The sequence below is a fragment of the Pelophylax lessonae genome (genome assembly GCF_965119305.1).
Source record: "Pelophylax lessonae genome assembly, chromosome: 3".
Classification (NCBI taxonomy): Eukaryota; Metazoa; Chordata; class Amphibia; order Anura; family Ranidae; genus Pelophylax; species Pelophylax lessonae.
Window position 1 is genome coordinate 641408575 of NC_138770.1, and position 15531 is coordinate 641424105.

At 45.0% G+C, this 15531-nt stretch overlaps 1 protein-coding gene across 2 annotated transcripts in view; it reads left to right on the forward strand.

Annotated features, from left to right (window-relative positions):
- PRKCE (protein kinase C epsilon) overlaps positions 1-15531 on the forward strand; it is a 670827-nt gene that overhangs the window by 528386 nt on the left and 126910 nt on the right. For both annotated transcript variants that reach the window (XM_082249847.1, XM_082249848.1), the window contains exon 11: positions 15296-15450. In XM_082249847.1, the coding sequence (XP_082105973.1) occupies positions 15296-15450 (155 nt within the window). The remainder of the gene's footprint in view (positions 1-15295; positions 15451-15531) is intronic.

Here is a 15531-nt window from a genome sequence, read left to right on the forward strand (position 1 = left end):
TCCTCCTCTCCCCTCTCCTTCCCCTTCCCCTCTCCTCCTCTCCCCTCTCCTTCCCCTTCCCCTCTCCTCCTCTCCCCTCTCCTTCCCCTTCCCCTCTCCTTCTCCTTCCCCTTTCCTCCCCTCTCCTCCGCTCCCCTCTCCTTTACCCGCTAAAACTGCGAGTAAAATGTAGTAGGACTCCTTTACATTACACAGCCCCCCTTCTTCTGGACCCCTTAACATTACACAGCCCCCCTACCTCTGGACCCCTTCACATTACACAGCCCCTATACCTCTGGACCCCTACACAGCCCCCATACCTCTGGACCCCTTCACATTGCACAGCCCCCATACCTCTAGACCCCTTTACAATTCACAGCCGCTGCACCTCTGAACCCCTTTACATCACACAGCCCTCGCACCTCTGGGCCCCTTTACATTACACAGCCCCCCCACACCTATGAACCCTTTTAAATTACACAGCACCCCATGGGCTTCTTTACATTACACAGCCCCCCATGGACTCCTTTACATTATACAGCCCCCCTCCCATGGGCCCCTTTACATTACACAGTGTGAGTACCCATGCGTTGTAAAGGACCTGTGTAGGAGTTCTTGAGTGTTGTAAAGTCAGGAAGCTAGAAAACAGCTACACAGGACAAAGTTAAATTTCAAAATCCCCATTAGATTAGATTAGTGGGTATAGTGCCCAGCGGGTGGGGAGATGCGACTCGGAGTGCATCTTGTGGCATGTATGCTTTCCTCGATCAGGCGATCAAGGGCGAGTACAGCTGCACAAAATGTAAGCACGTTGCTTCCCTGGAAGCTTAGGTCCTGAATCTAGGGAAGCAACTGGCAACACTGAGAAGAATCTCCATACTGAAGGAGAGCTGGGAACGTGCCCGTCAGATGCCGACAGGGGCCAGCACAGACGCGGGCGGAGAGACAAGGGTGCAGGCACCAGAGCAGAGTAGCTGGGTGACAGTTAGGAAGGGTAGAAGGGAACGAGGCAAGGATGCCGGTCCTGGGCTGGAGCATCCCAATAAATATGCCCTGTTGCGTGACGTTGGGGAAACCAGTCAGGGACCAGCATTGCTGGAGCAGAGCAACGCCCCTAGCTGCCAGGGGTTCAACTCCTTCAGTGGGAGCGGGAACAAGGCTATGGGTCAGACAAGGCAGGTTCTGGTGGTAGAGGAATCAGTTATTAGAAGGACAGAGAGGGCAATCTTTAAAAAAGACTGTATTTGCTGAACGGTCTGTTGTTTACCGGGCACTCGGATTTGGCAAATCACAGATCTGATGGACAGATTATTGGGTGGGGCTGGGGAAAACCCAGCTATCATAGTACACGTGGGTACCAATGACAAAGTAAGGGGGAGATGGAGAGTCCTAAAAAACGATTTCAGGAGCTAAATTGAGGAGTAGGACCTCCAAGGTAGTATTTTCAGAAATACTACCTGTACTTCGAGCCACGCCAGAGAGGCAGCAGGAGATTAGGGAAGTAAACAAGTGGCTGAGGAGCTCTCCTGGAGAACTGGGCCAACTTCTCAGTTGGCTACCGGCTCTTTATTAGGGACTGTTTGCACCTAAATGGGGAGGGTGCAGCTGTACTGGGAGAGAAGATGGCCAACAAGGGTGGAAGGGTACAGATGTAGAATTAGCCAGCGGGGAGCAAGGTTCAGCGGGCAGTAATGGGGACACTAGTAGTAGGGTACTCACAGTTCCTAAATCCAAGGAGGGTAGGGGGGACAAAACGCAAGCGCAGCCTAAAAACATTGAACGAGGATATAGTATGCAGCCGGACAAAATTATGAGGTTTGTATACCAATGCTAGAAGCCTGGCCAAAAAGATGGGAGATCTGGAGCTGCTAATGTATGAGGAGGATTTCGATTTTTTGGGGATTTCAGGTTTGACAGCTCTTATTACTGGCTGGTGACCATTCAGGGGTATTCCCTATATCGTAGAGATAGAGAAGGTGGAAAAGGGGGAGGGGTGTGTCTGTATATTAAGAACAGTGTCCAGGTAAATATGAGGGACAACATCACAAATGGAGCTGAGGAGGTAGAATCCCTATGGGTAGAGCTTCAAAGGGAAGGCACTATGGGGAAAGTAATATTGGGCGTATGCTATAGGCCCCCAAAACAGTGGGAGGAGGGGGAGGTGGACCTTGTATCACAGCTTGGAATGGCAGCAAGGATGGGAAATGTCATTATGATGGAGACTTTAATTATCCAGATAAAGATTGGGCAGAAGGAACCACGCATTCGTTAAAGGCTTGGCAGTTCCTAAATGTTTTGCAGGACAATGTCATGGGTCAGATGGTGAATGCACCGACAAGAAACAATGCGGTACTCGACCTACTAATTACCAACAATACAGACCTGATCACGGATATAGAAATGCAGGGCAACTTAGGAAACAGTGACCATAGGTCAATCAGTTTCAAATCATAGAAGTAGGAAACACAAGGGTAAAATAAGGACAGTGAATTTCAAAAGAGCCAACTTCCCTAAACTGCGCTCTTGGCTAGACCATATCAAATGGAATATAACCCTAGGAACAAAGAACACGGAGGAAAAATAGGAGTGCTTCAAAAACATACTAAATAAAGGGATTGGCCAGTGCATCCCAAAAGAGAATACGTTTAAAAGAGCAAAAATAAACCCTGGGTGGTTAAACTCCAACATAAAAATGCATATTAAAACTAAAGAAAAGGCCTTAAAAAAATACAAGGCTGAGGAGTCATTGGCAGGATTCTAACATTACAAAGTGCAATAAGAAATGTAAAGGCGAAATCCAGGTGGCTAAAATAGAACACGAAAGACAAATAGTCTTGAATATGCCGTCCAGTTCTGGGCACCGGTTCTCCGAAAAGGATGTCCTAGGACTGGAGAGAGTCCAGAGAAGGGCAACAAAGATAATTAGGGGAATGTAGAACGTCAGCTATGAGGAGACTACAAGCATTGACTTTATTCTCTCTGGAGAAGACACTTGAGAGGGGATATGATATCAATGTACAATACTGTACTGGTGACCATACCAAGGAACAAACTTTTCAGAAAAAGGGAATACATTAAGACACGGGGCCACTCAAACTAGAAAAAAACGGTTTAACCTTAAACTACGTAATGGGTTCTTTACGGTCAGAGCAGTAAGGATGTGTAATTCTCTTCCACAAGCAGGGGTATTAGCAGGGTGCACCGATAGTTTCAAAAAACGATTAGATGGGCACCTTAAAGACCACAACATAAAGGGGTATACGATGTACGGGTAGCAGCAAACACACACACACATTATGGGTTGAACTGGATGGACTGATGCCTTTTTTCAACCACTAACTATGTAACAGCCCCCCCATGGGCCCCTTTACATTACACAGACCCCCATGGACCCCTTTACATTACACAGCCCCCCATGAACCCCTTTACATTACACAGTCCCCCATGGACCCCTTTGTTACACAGCCCCCCCATGGGCCCCTTTACATCACGAAGCCCCCCATGCACCCCTTTACATTATACACCCCCCCACCATGGAATCCTTTACATTATACAGCCCCCCCCATGGAACCCTTTACATTATATAGCCCCCCACCCCATGGAACCCTTTTCATTATAAAGCCCCCCCAAGCTCTCCCCTTCCTACCTTATTAGGGCATGCAGGGCGGGAGACACAGGAGAGCGGAGCAGGAGGCACTGAAGCAGAACGAGAGAGAGAGAGAAACTGCAGCGCTGAATAAACAGCGGGAACTGCTGGAGTTAAATTTGCAAGTTAACAGCAGGTGATTGGTTGCTAGGGGGTCCTAGCAACCAATTGCCTGCTCATTGCCTTAGAAAGTTAACTCCGGCAGTTCCCGCTATTTATTCAGAACTGCGGTTTCTCTCTCTCCCTTTATGCTTTAGTGCCTCCTGCTCCACACTCCTTTGTTAATGAGCAGTGGAGGCAGTCCAGCGGCCGACCCTGGGTGTCACCCCCCCCTTGTGCTCCCTGACAACCCCCAATGTATTTCACCAGGGGTGGACCGCCTCCCCCCCCCCCCTGTTGGTACGGCACTGATTCAACGTTCTAATGAGTAGGACCCCCTGATTCCTCTTGTATTGAATTGTATTGTGGCTGTACTCTCTTCCTCCCTTTTGTAAAGTGCTGCACCAACTGTTGGCGCTATATAAATCCTATAATATAATAACGCAGTAAAAGAACTACAGAGCTCTATCTATACTGCCCCTCATTGTCCCCCTCCAGATACATAGTTTGGTTTACTCAAGGAAAATACACTGTGCACTAGAAGTTGCTCTAGATCTGAGGGGAAGATTTGAAATAAGGGGAAGCTCTGCTGATTTCTATCATCCAATTATGTGCAAGCAAAAATTCCGCCCCCGCTAGAGGAACACAGTGATTATCGCTAGCGGCTATTGCAGCCGCTAGTGATAATCACAAGCGAATCCATCAGGTTGGTTTTACCCAAATTGATAGATCAACTTGGTACATTCAGCCTGCCCATTAATGGTTTGCATCTTGGCCGGTTCCTGCTCAAACAGCCTAGGTTCGAACAGTGTATGGCCGGCCTTAGCCAAGCCATAAATTATGCAATTTTCTTTCCTTCAACCATGGGTTGAAGGATGGAAAACTGCTCGATTCCTTCATCATTACATGGATTTTTTATTGAAAATCTTTCATAAAAAATTATTGAAAGTAAAATCACTGTAATCACTTACTGAATACCATGTCATAACAGTCAGTGTTGGGGGGAACCCCTCCCGCTGCGCTATTGTATTCTGATGGCGGGAGGTTTCTCCGCCATCAGAATACAATGATCAATTAATACAAAGGCAGTAATTATACAAAAAACAAACCCAACATGCTGGTTGTACTGAAGTTGATTGATCAACTTCTGTACAGCCAGCCTGCCCATGGATGGATTGATGTTTGGCTGGTTCCTGCTGAACTGGCTGAATTTAGATCCATCTATGGTCGGCATTGGGGCACCCAAGTAGCTGCCACTGCAAGAATTTTACAAGACTAATGATGATGTCCAAAGGAATAATAAAGGTTGTTTCTCACTACAGAAACAAGGTAAAAGAAAAGCTGAAAACCAAGATATACTCTAAAGAGGGAGCGGGAGGTTTTGGGGTACATTTGGGTCATGCCTGGAAACCAGCGTGGCTTGGATAGCTGAAGAAGCCCCTCCACGTGCAGAGTATCTCCACAAAAAAAAAAAAAAATGCTTTAATTTGCAAATAACTAATAAATATAATTTAAATAAATATTGGAGTTGTTGCTGACTTTCCCACACTGGTATTTTGTCTACGATATCCCTCAGGTGAGAAGGGATATAGTTGTTTGAGCACCATATTGGTGTTTGGAAGTGACTCTTTCATGGATTTATTTTAATGCTCCTCATCACAGCATCTGTCCAGTTTGGCCATTATTGTGGATGGCCAGATTTGGAGAAGTACAATGTACGGGGCAGCGTTCCCGTTTTCTTTTTTTCAATTGTTATTGGTTTGCATCCCTTGCTGTCCCATGTAATTGCACATGACCCCTGCAGCATGGGAACAATTGTCAGCTTTGAAGTTCATCCTGTGTGTGTTTACTTGTTAAGTAGACGTCAAGCCTGGGAGGATAAATTTACAGATCTACAGATCGTCTGACATCTGGTGCTACTCCACAGTAAAAGTGTTCCTAAACCCACAACAGTAAAATCAGTCTGTATATGCCAGGCATGTCCAACCTGCGGCCCGGGGGCCGCATGCGGCCCAGAACTGCAGGCAATGCGGCCCACTGCCCCCTGACAATTTATTTATTTTTTTGCTTGGGAGGAAGGAAGTCGGGTCGGGGGCATGGCCAAAGCGGCTTCCAACTAACGGTAGGCAGAGGCTGGCTCGGAAGGAATCATCCTCTAGTTGTGTTAAATTAGTGCTGGGGGGGGGGGGGGGGCGTCAGCGTGGGAAGGGCGTGGCGGCGTTTTATTACTTATATACCTTTAACTATAGTATATATTTTATATGCGGCCTGAGAAAATTTCTCTACACTCAATGTGGCCCAGAGAAGCCAAAAGATGGGCACCCATGGTATATGCAGTAAAGCATGCTTGTTATACTCACTGTGGAACCTAAGGGGTTAATCCTCCACATTGTGTAAAAGGCTGTTTGATCATGTCTTCTCTGATCCTCCCCTTCTTCCACAGTCGCTAATCAATCTCCTGATAGTACAGAGCTTTGGGGGCACTCTCACCTACTCAGTTTGGTGTGTATTGCTAGAGAGTTTTTTTTTTTTCTTGTGCATGTGATTGGTACAGGGCCTATCAGCACTGTCCAGAAAGAGGGTCAGGGGTCCTGCAGTCTCATAGGTCAGTCAGAGGAGAATGAAAGCTCCACCTACAAGCTTTAATCAGACACTGATAGAAGTCACAATACTGCTATATACTGCTGATGAGAAAAATGTACTGTGGAAGACCAGATATAGTAAATGCAGGGTCCTGGGTCTGGTAACCCTTTAATGTCTTACATCTCCTGGTCCTAAAGACAGGGGCCCTTGGTATATTTAATGGACTGCTCCTAGGGCTCAAGGACAGGTGGTGAAAACAAGATGTTTCTTTGGCACCAGGGAAGGCACAGGTGCAGCATACTACCTGCTGCCAGCCGCCTGTCAAGATCAACGACTGAAAAGAATGAAATATGTGGCAGCTATACACTGCTCCCAGCAGTACGTGTGTCCCAATGCGTATGCCCTGAACGCAGACTTTGTGTTTGGGGCATAGGTCCCTGTACATGAGTACCACTCAGAGAATCCAGCTGCTGTGTGTTTCAGCCTGTCATTGATTTTTCAGACTGTATGCTGTGACTGCTGTGCACCCAACAACTCCTGTTTTGTTTTTTATGCTCTACGAGCCACACCAGCCGTGTGGGCAAGTCCCTAAAGTATATGTAAACCCTCACCTTGTAAAACATTTTAGAATGACTGGGTCATGCGATCAGCAGCAGTTAGCTGCATCCAGGCTCGGACATCTGTCCCTAACACTCTGTGTGTGGCTGTATGCAAATAGCAGCTTGCCATTAGTTTAAATGGGCTGAGCGACCGCACCAACCTGGTCCTGTGATAGGGGCCTTAGCCAACTTATGGCTACTCCATATAAATGCCAAATATAAACTCACCAGCCACTTCATTAGGTACACCTGTTCAATTGCTTGGTAACACAAATTGCTAATCAGCCAATCACATGGCAGCAACTCAATGCATTTAGGCATCTAGGCATGGTGAAGACAACTTGCTGAAGTTCAAACTGAGCATCAGAATGAGGAAGAAAGGGGATTTAAGTGACTTTGAATGCGGCATGGTTGTTGGTGCCAGACCGGGCTGGTCTGAGTATTTCAAAAACTGCTGATCTACTGGGATTTTCCCACACAACAATCTCTTGGGTTTACAGAGAATGGTCCGAAAATGAGAAAATATCCAGTGACCGGCAGTTGTGTGGAGAAAAATGCCTTGTTGATGTCAGAGGAGAATGGGCAGACTAGTTTGAGATGATACACAATGGTAACAGGCGCTTAAGTCACATATTAGACCAGAGTCCATAGGAGTACAGAAGTCATTAGTGGCATGGGGGAAGAAAAAGTCCACCATATAGGGCAGCCATCCAGAAACCAAAAGCCAGGGGTTCCACAGGGCTAAAAACAAAGACAGACAGAGGCGCCTCTAAGTGTAGACTTTTTTATAGCAAGTTTAATAAATAAAATTATACACTCACACTCATTTGTAAGTACATATTCATGCCCATAAACAAGGTTCCAGTGTGAAGGAGTGAACATCATCCGGTCCTAGGCATCCATCCTGTTGGAGCCGAGATCCCCTCACCGTGACCGGCTTGTACGGCGGGATGAAAACCAGGAAGGCTCTATCGACCTACTACCATTTGAACATTGTTTAAATGCCACGGCCTACCTGAGTAATGTTGCTGACCATGTCTATCCCTTTATGACTACAGTGTACCCATCTTCTGATGGCTCCTTCCAGCAGGATAATGCACCATGGCACAAAGCTCAAATCATCTCATCACTGGTTTCTTCAACATGACAATGAGGTCACTGTCCTCCAATGACCTCCACAGTCACCAGATCTCAAGCCAAAACCTTTGGGATGTGGTGGAATGCGAGATTCGCATTATGGTTGTGCAGCCGACAAATCTGCTGCAACTGTAAATATGGAGCAAAATCTCTGAGGAATTTTTCCAACACTTTGTTGAATCTATGCCATGAAGAATGAAGGCAGTTCTGAAGGCAAAAGGGGGTCCAACTCAGTACTAGCAAGATGTACCTAATATTAAAGTGGCTGGTGAGTGTATAGTAATTATACCAGCTAAATTCATGACTATTAAAGAAATATGAGAGTGAATTAAAGGGTGTTTTCAATGTTTGGCTGGAATTTTTATTTGAAAACTAATAAGTATGGCAGGAAGATCTTCAACCCAGAATGGCAGATGGTGGGAGATCAGCCTGTTCTTGTCACTGTTGCAGATTGCTGGCACCAGAGGTGTAACTAGAACCTTCAGGGCCCTGGTGCAAGAAACCATGAAGGGCCCCCCGGACCACTAGCCGGGGCCCTTCCCGTCAAGCCTGGTGCTCTTCCAAATGATCCTGGGGCCTTTTACTCTTGTTGCGGGGCCCTTTATTATGGTCCCGCAGCAGGGCCCTTTCACAAGTTCTGCAGTGGGCCCCCTTCCTGCCATCTTGGGGCCTCCCCACGGTTGTGGAATGCCAGGGCCCGGTTGCAAGTGTGACCTTTGTGATCCTGGAAGTTCACCCCCTGGTGTCAGTAGTTTTTATTTTTTTGGTATTTTAATTTAATTTTTTTTTTTTATCATTTTATTTTATTACAGTGTCACTGACTATGACTCTGTCAATTCAGAAAAGGAAGGAGCTGGTAAATTACATATTTATGGACCCCTTCCTGGTTCTCTAATGTGACACATCCCCTGCAGCAGCTGGCAGGCGGAGGGGGGGGAGCACAGTGGGGGGGCAGCACAGTATAGGGGGGGGACCAGGGGAGCACACATGGGCCCAGAGATAGCAGAACACAAGTGAACTGTATAGGAGGAGTGGCGGGGGCAGCATACAGAGGAACCAATCTCCTCCATTTTCCTCATGAAGCTACAGGAGGAAAAAGGAGGACAGTGATTTCTCTACATGCGGCCCCCGCCGCCCCTCCTATCCAGGTGTACAGGGGAGCCGCACAGACCCCCTGGAGCATGGGGCCCGGTTGCAATTGGAGTTACGCCCCTGGCTGCCACCCTCTTCACTGGTAAAAGAACTATTCTTTTTTTTACAGAGATATTGCCAGCCCACCGGGAATCTTCAAATTAACATCCAAACGTTTTTTTAAAGCGGATCATGTCAAAGAGGAAGGTGCAACGATTTAGGGGGCCACACAGGACCCCTTTGTCAGGCGTGTGATAAGTGCATACAGTAGTGCGAGAACATTTAAAGTACAACCCACCTTGATCATCTTGAATAAAGGTTTGGATGTTAATTAGCAGATCCATGCTGGCAATATGTACGTTAATTTGTGGTGATACCAGATTCCAGCTGGCAGTTGCTACAACACCCACCTATCTTCTAGCCTATTCCAGGAACATGTGCATATCTCCCAATACTTTGTAATAGGGATTAGGAACAACTATTGGATTGGAAAAAGTATATAGGCATAGGAAACACCCCCTGCCACGCCCACTTAAGGAGAATTAGGTCCCTTTCACACAGGCGGACCGTTCAGATCCGCCTGTCCGTTTTTTTGGCGGATCTGAACGGTCCCCCCATGCATCTCTATGGGGCATCGGATGTCAGTGGAGACATGTCCGCTGACACCCGATCCAATCCGTCAAATCTGGACGGATGGAAACCCTATTTTCCATCCATCCAGCGGATCGGATGGGATCGGATGAGAACAGACCGACGGCCCGTTCCCATCCGATTCCCCCATAGAGATCTATGGGGCTGTGACAGCTGTGTCTCCGCACTATGTCATTGTGCAGCTGTCATTCTCCTGCTCAGCGGGGGATCGGCGGCTCGATCCCCCGCTGAGAAAAGCGGAGTCTGTTTCACTGTGTGAAAGGAGCCTTATTCAAAAAAAAAAATATTAGTTGAAGCCACAAGTCCTTTTTTTTACGACTACTATTCCTTCATAATGACTTTTGAAATTTGCCAATGCAGAAATTTTGAAACTGGCACTGTGAAACACTTTTTGAAAAATAGTCAATTTTATATACAATTGAATAGATCAGACCAAAATGAGGGACATATGAGAAGAAAAGAGGGACAGAGGGACTTTGTTCCAAAATCAGAGGGCAGTTGGGAGCTTAGTTAGATAATTCACTAGTTGAAAAGATGTTGGGAAAAAAAAAACTATAGGCACAATTACAATGTTCCCTCTAATTTTTTACTGTGCTGAGCAAATAAAAAAATTTCTGAGCGCCAAACTTTAGACTGAGCAATGGGGGGATGTCAATGCAGAGTGACCAGCGTGCCCCCAATAAATTGCAGAGTACCACAGCAATGCCCCCAATACATTGCAGAGTACCACAGCAATGCCCCAATACATTGCAGAGTACCACAGCAATGCCCCAATACATTGCAGAGTGCCCACAGCATTGCCCCCAATCAATGCAGAGATGCCAGCGTCCCGTCCCAGCCCCCCCCCCCCCCCGAATCCCCACTGCTCCATTTAGCTGACAGGAGTGAAGAAAAAACCTAGTAATTCTGGGTATGAAGGTGCAGGTGACATCCCTGGTGATTGGTCTAGTGCCATCCTATGACAGTTTTGACCAATGACTGCTAGCTATTGGCAGAATTTTGCTGCTACTCAAACTATGGGGACTGATGTATGGACTTTAAAAGTGTACAGATCGATAGATGGGAGAAGAGTATTTGAACATCAGATAAGTGCAGTACTTCTGGGTATGGAGGTGCGTGTTACAACCCTGGAGCTTGGCAATCGGCCTAGTGCCCTCCCAGGGGGTGGGGAGACAATTTGCAGCCTTGTGTAAGCTCCAGCCAAAGCAGCACATGCTGGCAACAAACTATTTTTGGAAAACCACTGGTGTATTTACCATAGAAAAAAAAAAAAAAGCCTTCGCTAATTCCCAAATGTTAAAAAAGGTGATGGGAGCACTGGCTCACCCACCAGTGTAGAAACCGTTTGCAACACCACACAGCAAGTGTGTATAATATACTGAACATAGCAATGCACAGAAATGTTTAATGAACTCTTAGTAAAGAATGCACTGTATAAATATTTTAACCAGTGTCAGATCTTACAGATACCCAAGAACCCCGAGTAAGGAAGTGAGGTTTACCAGAACCTGTAAATAATTTTGCATTGGATATACAGAAGAGGAAACAATGATAAAATCTTCCACCTACGACCCGTGCACTTACCTCACGAGTCGACGAGTCACAGCAGCTTCTCTTTAGTCCCGGCACCCGCGTCCCTACATCTTCTCAGTCCTCCCGCCTCCTCCTCGGACCTCGGCCAATGGCATGGGGGTGGTATGCCTTTCGGCCAATCAGGAAGCGGGAGGACCCGCTCCCTGATTGGCCAGGAGGAGGATCCGTGTGACAATAGCGAATTTTCATTCGCTATTGTAACACAATGGGCGGGCTCTCGCGGCGCACTGCGTGGCTGCGCCGTCTGACATTGTACTGCGCGGGACCGTCATTTAGACTGCGCTGCCGCGCAGGCGCGCAGTTTAAAGGGAACATTGGGCACAAATGAAGTCTCCTAGAATTTAGGGTTGCTTTGCTTTGCATTTTTTCCAGTTTCCAGGCCTTGGCAGATGGTTCTGACCCCTTCTGGGCTCCCTGAAAACTAAATGTTTGTAAGGAATGGCTCAGGTCACACTTTGTGGTTGGGAGACAGTACAATGATGTGACCAATAAGCAGTGTGTGTGGTTTGGACCGCCACTTTCCATTGTTTTTTTTATGGCTTCTTGATAAGTGGTCCAGCTATAGAAAAAAACTATAAAAACATTGAGTTGGATGCTTTGCTTCATCTGACACAGCTTGATTGAGACTCACGAGGCTCATGTTTTTATTTTTTCTGTGTCTGCTTTTTCTAATTATTAAGCAATGCATAGTAAAATATTCATATCCACAGTATAATTGTGCTGGTTCAGGCAAAACAATGTTATCAAACACAGTGTACTATCAACAGAAAGGCATTATAATTATTTATTGGCTGTCTATATTTAGACAATAATTTATAGGTTTGTTGCATGATGTGACATGTGATCTGGGTGCCCTCTACATAAGCTGAATTTGGAGGTACATCTCATGTGCCCCACTGCATAGGCATAAACATTCTGAGCACTTAAAGGGTAAGTTCACCTTTTCATGAAAAATGAAAGGGAGAACGAACTAAAAATATCCTGGCCACCTCCCTGGACCTCGCTGCACATAGCGGCCATGATGCCCCATGCTACTGGTCTAGTGGTCTATACCTTGTACACCGCAATACATAGCCCCAGAATGACTATCCATCATAATTCTGGCAATGGCAAGTGCTCACTTATCAGTTTAACCACATGACCGTGCTGACCAATGGGAAAAACGTCTTTTATCTGGGACATCTCCCCAGAAGAAGAAACCTCAGATGTCACATGGTTGTACTGACCAATGATCACTTGCCACTGCAAGCATTATAATGGATAGCAATTCTGGGGCTATGTATTACGATGTATGAAAGTAGCAGCATGGGCCATCACAGCCGCTATGTGCGGCGAGGTCCACAGGAGGGGCCAGGATATTTGGCGCTAATACAACTTTTCATTTTAGGTGAAAGAGAGAACCTTTTAAGCTAGCCATACACCAGTAGAATTTTGTTTTGAAAGCTTGCATTTTTAAAACACATTTGTTGAATTTCTAAGAGTTAAATGGGGACAATGTGGGAATTTTTTAACATAGTGAACCAAAAAAATCAAAGGGATGGACAGTTTTTCTTGATTGGAATGAACAAATTTATAACAGTGAATGTGGTTCCCAACCAAGAAAAATAACTATTGTAATGCACATGTGCTTGCAAAACTTTATTTTGGAAATAGAACTTTCATTATTACGAACGTTTGTTAGCTCCTTTAAAACTCCTGTGTATGTTACAGGAATATATGAAAGATCAATACTGGGTAGGAAATTTTAGAATTTGGTAAGAATTTGACATGGCAGTTGAATAACATAAATAAAACTTATTGAGTCCGTGATGGTACCATCAAATGCTCTGACAAATAATTTTGCTGAATTCTTACAAAGGTTCAGACGTAATTCTAGTGATGCATGGTTAGATTGAGCCAAGCTATGTTTGTGTTTGTGCTCCATGTGGCTGAAGGCTGAAATCTGTGGGCATCTCAGTTTGAGTTGTTACATTTTAGAAGTTTGGGCAAAGATTCAGAAGACCACTGGGGAGCTGGACAGTGTGGTAAAATGAGAAGCGAGCACCTTTTAATGTCTAATGCGCAGATCTATGCGCTGTGCTTTTTATGATAGATTGCTTTAGGAGAAAAATTAGAATGATTTATAGAAATTAGAGGGAAAAAAATGAAACATATAACCCATTTAACGTGTTCTAGTGTTCATAAATTCATGCTTTCAAAGGAACCTGTTGGTGCTTAACTCTGGGAGCCACCATTGCTAGCTTGTTGAAGAACCAAGCTCCAGGGTTTGGCTAACTTTCCTTTCCTATATAGGGAATCACTGACCAGTTACAGTACAGCTCCTGTCTTGTTTGGTCCTCTTACAATTCTACAGTGCCTTGCGAAAGTATTCAGCCCCCTTGAACTTTGCAACCTTTTGCCACATTTCAGGCTTCAAACATAAAGATATAAAACTGTAATTTTTTGTGACGAATCAACAAGTGGGACACAATCATGAAGTGGAACGAAATTTATTGCATATTTCAAACTTTGTTAACAAATAAAAAACTGAAAAATTGGGCGTGCAAAATTATTTAGCCCCTTTACTTCCAGTGCAGCAAACTCTCTCCAGAAGTTCAGTGAGGATCTCTGAATGATCCAATGTTGACCTAAATGACTAATGATGATAAATAGAATCCACCTGTGTGTAATCAAGTCTCCGTATAAATGCACCTGCACTGTGATAGTCTCAGAGGTCAGTTTAAAGCGCAGAGAGCATCATGAAGAACAAGGAACACAAAAGGCAGAGATCTACAGCTGAAGTGGGAGACTCAATCAGTCGTATACTGCACAAATCTGGCCTTTATGGAAGAGTGGCAAGAAAGCCATTTCTTAAAGATATCCATAAAAAGTGTTATTTAAAGTTTGCCACAAGCCACCTGGGAGACACACCAAACATGTGGAAGAAGGTGCTCTGGTCAGATGAAACCAAAATCAAACTTTTTGGCAACAATGCAAAACGTTATGTTTGGCGTAAAAGCAACACAGCTCATCACCCTGAACACACCATCCCCACTGTCAAACATGGTGGTGGCAGCATCATGGTTTGGGCCTGCTTTTCTTCAGCAGGGACAGGGAAGATGGTTAAAATTGATGGGAAGATGGATGGAGCCAAATACAGGACCATTCTGGAAGAAAACCTGATGGAGTCTGCAAAAGACCTGAGACTGGGATGGAGATTTGTCTTCCAACAAGACAATGATCCAAAACATAAAGCAAAATCTACAATGGAATGGTTCACAAATAAACATATCCAGGTGTTAGAATGGCCAAGTCAAAGTCATGATTTGAATCCAATCGAGAATCTGTGGAAAGAACTGAAAACTGCTGTTCACAAACGCTCTCCAACCTCACTGAGCTCAAGCTGTTTTACAAGGAGGAATGGGCAAAAATTTCAGTCTCTCGATGTGCAAAACTGATAGAGACATACCCCAAGTGACTTACAGCTGTAATCGCAGCAGAAGGTAGGGCTACAAAGTATTAACTTAAGGGTGCTGAATAATTTTGCATGCCCAATTTTTCAGTTTATTTGTTAAAAAAGTTTGAAATATCCAATAAATTTCGTTCCACTTCATGATTTTGTCCCACTTGTTGATTCTTCACAAAAAATTACAGTTTTATATCTTTATGTTTGAAGCCTGAAATGTGGCAAAAGTTCAAGGGGGCCGAATACTTTCGCAAAGCACTGTATTTGTTACATATAATTTAAATTTGAACTCAACCAGCATGCATAGGTATTCGACATTCAGCTTCCTAGAATTTAGTCAAGGCACATGTGGCTACCTTAAACAGCCTTGAATCTATGATTCCACAAACACCGTATTTTTCAACTTACATCTGAATTCTCTTTTTCTTTTAGGACCGTCTGTTTTTTGTCATGGAGTACGTAAATGGAGGAGACTTGATGTTCCAAATACAGCGATCACGTAAATTTGATGAGCCACGATCACGGTTTTACGCTGCAGAAGTGACCTCCGCTCTCATGTTTCTACATCAACATGGTGTTATATACAGGTATTAGGAATGCTACTGTGTGTTTCATTCCTTTATAGGAATACTGTCCCAGTTAGTGTATTGGTTTTTTTTTGACACTAT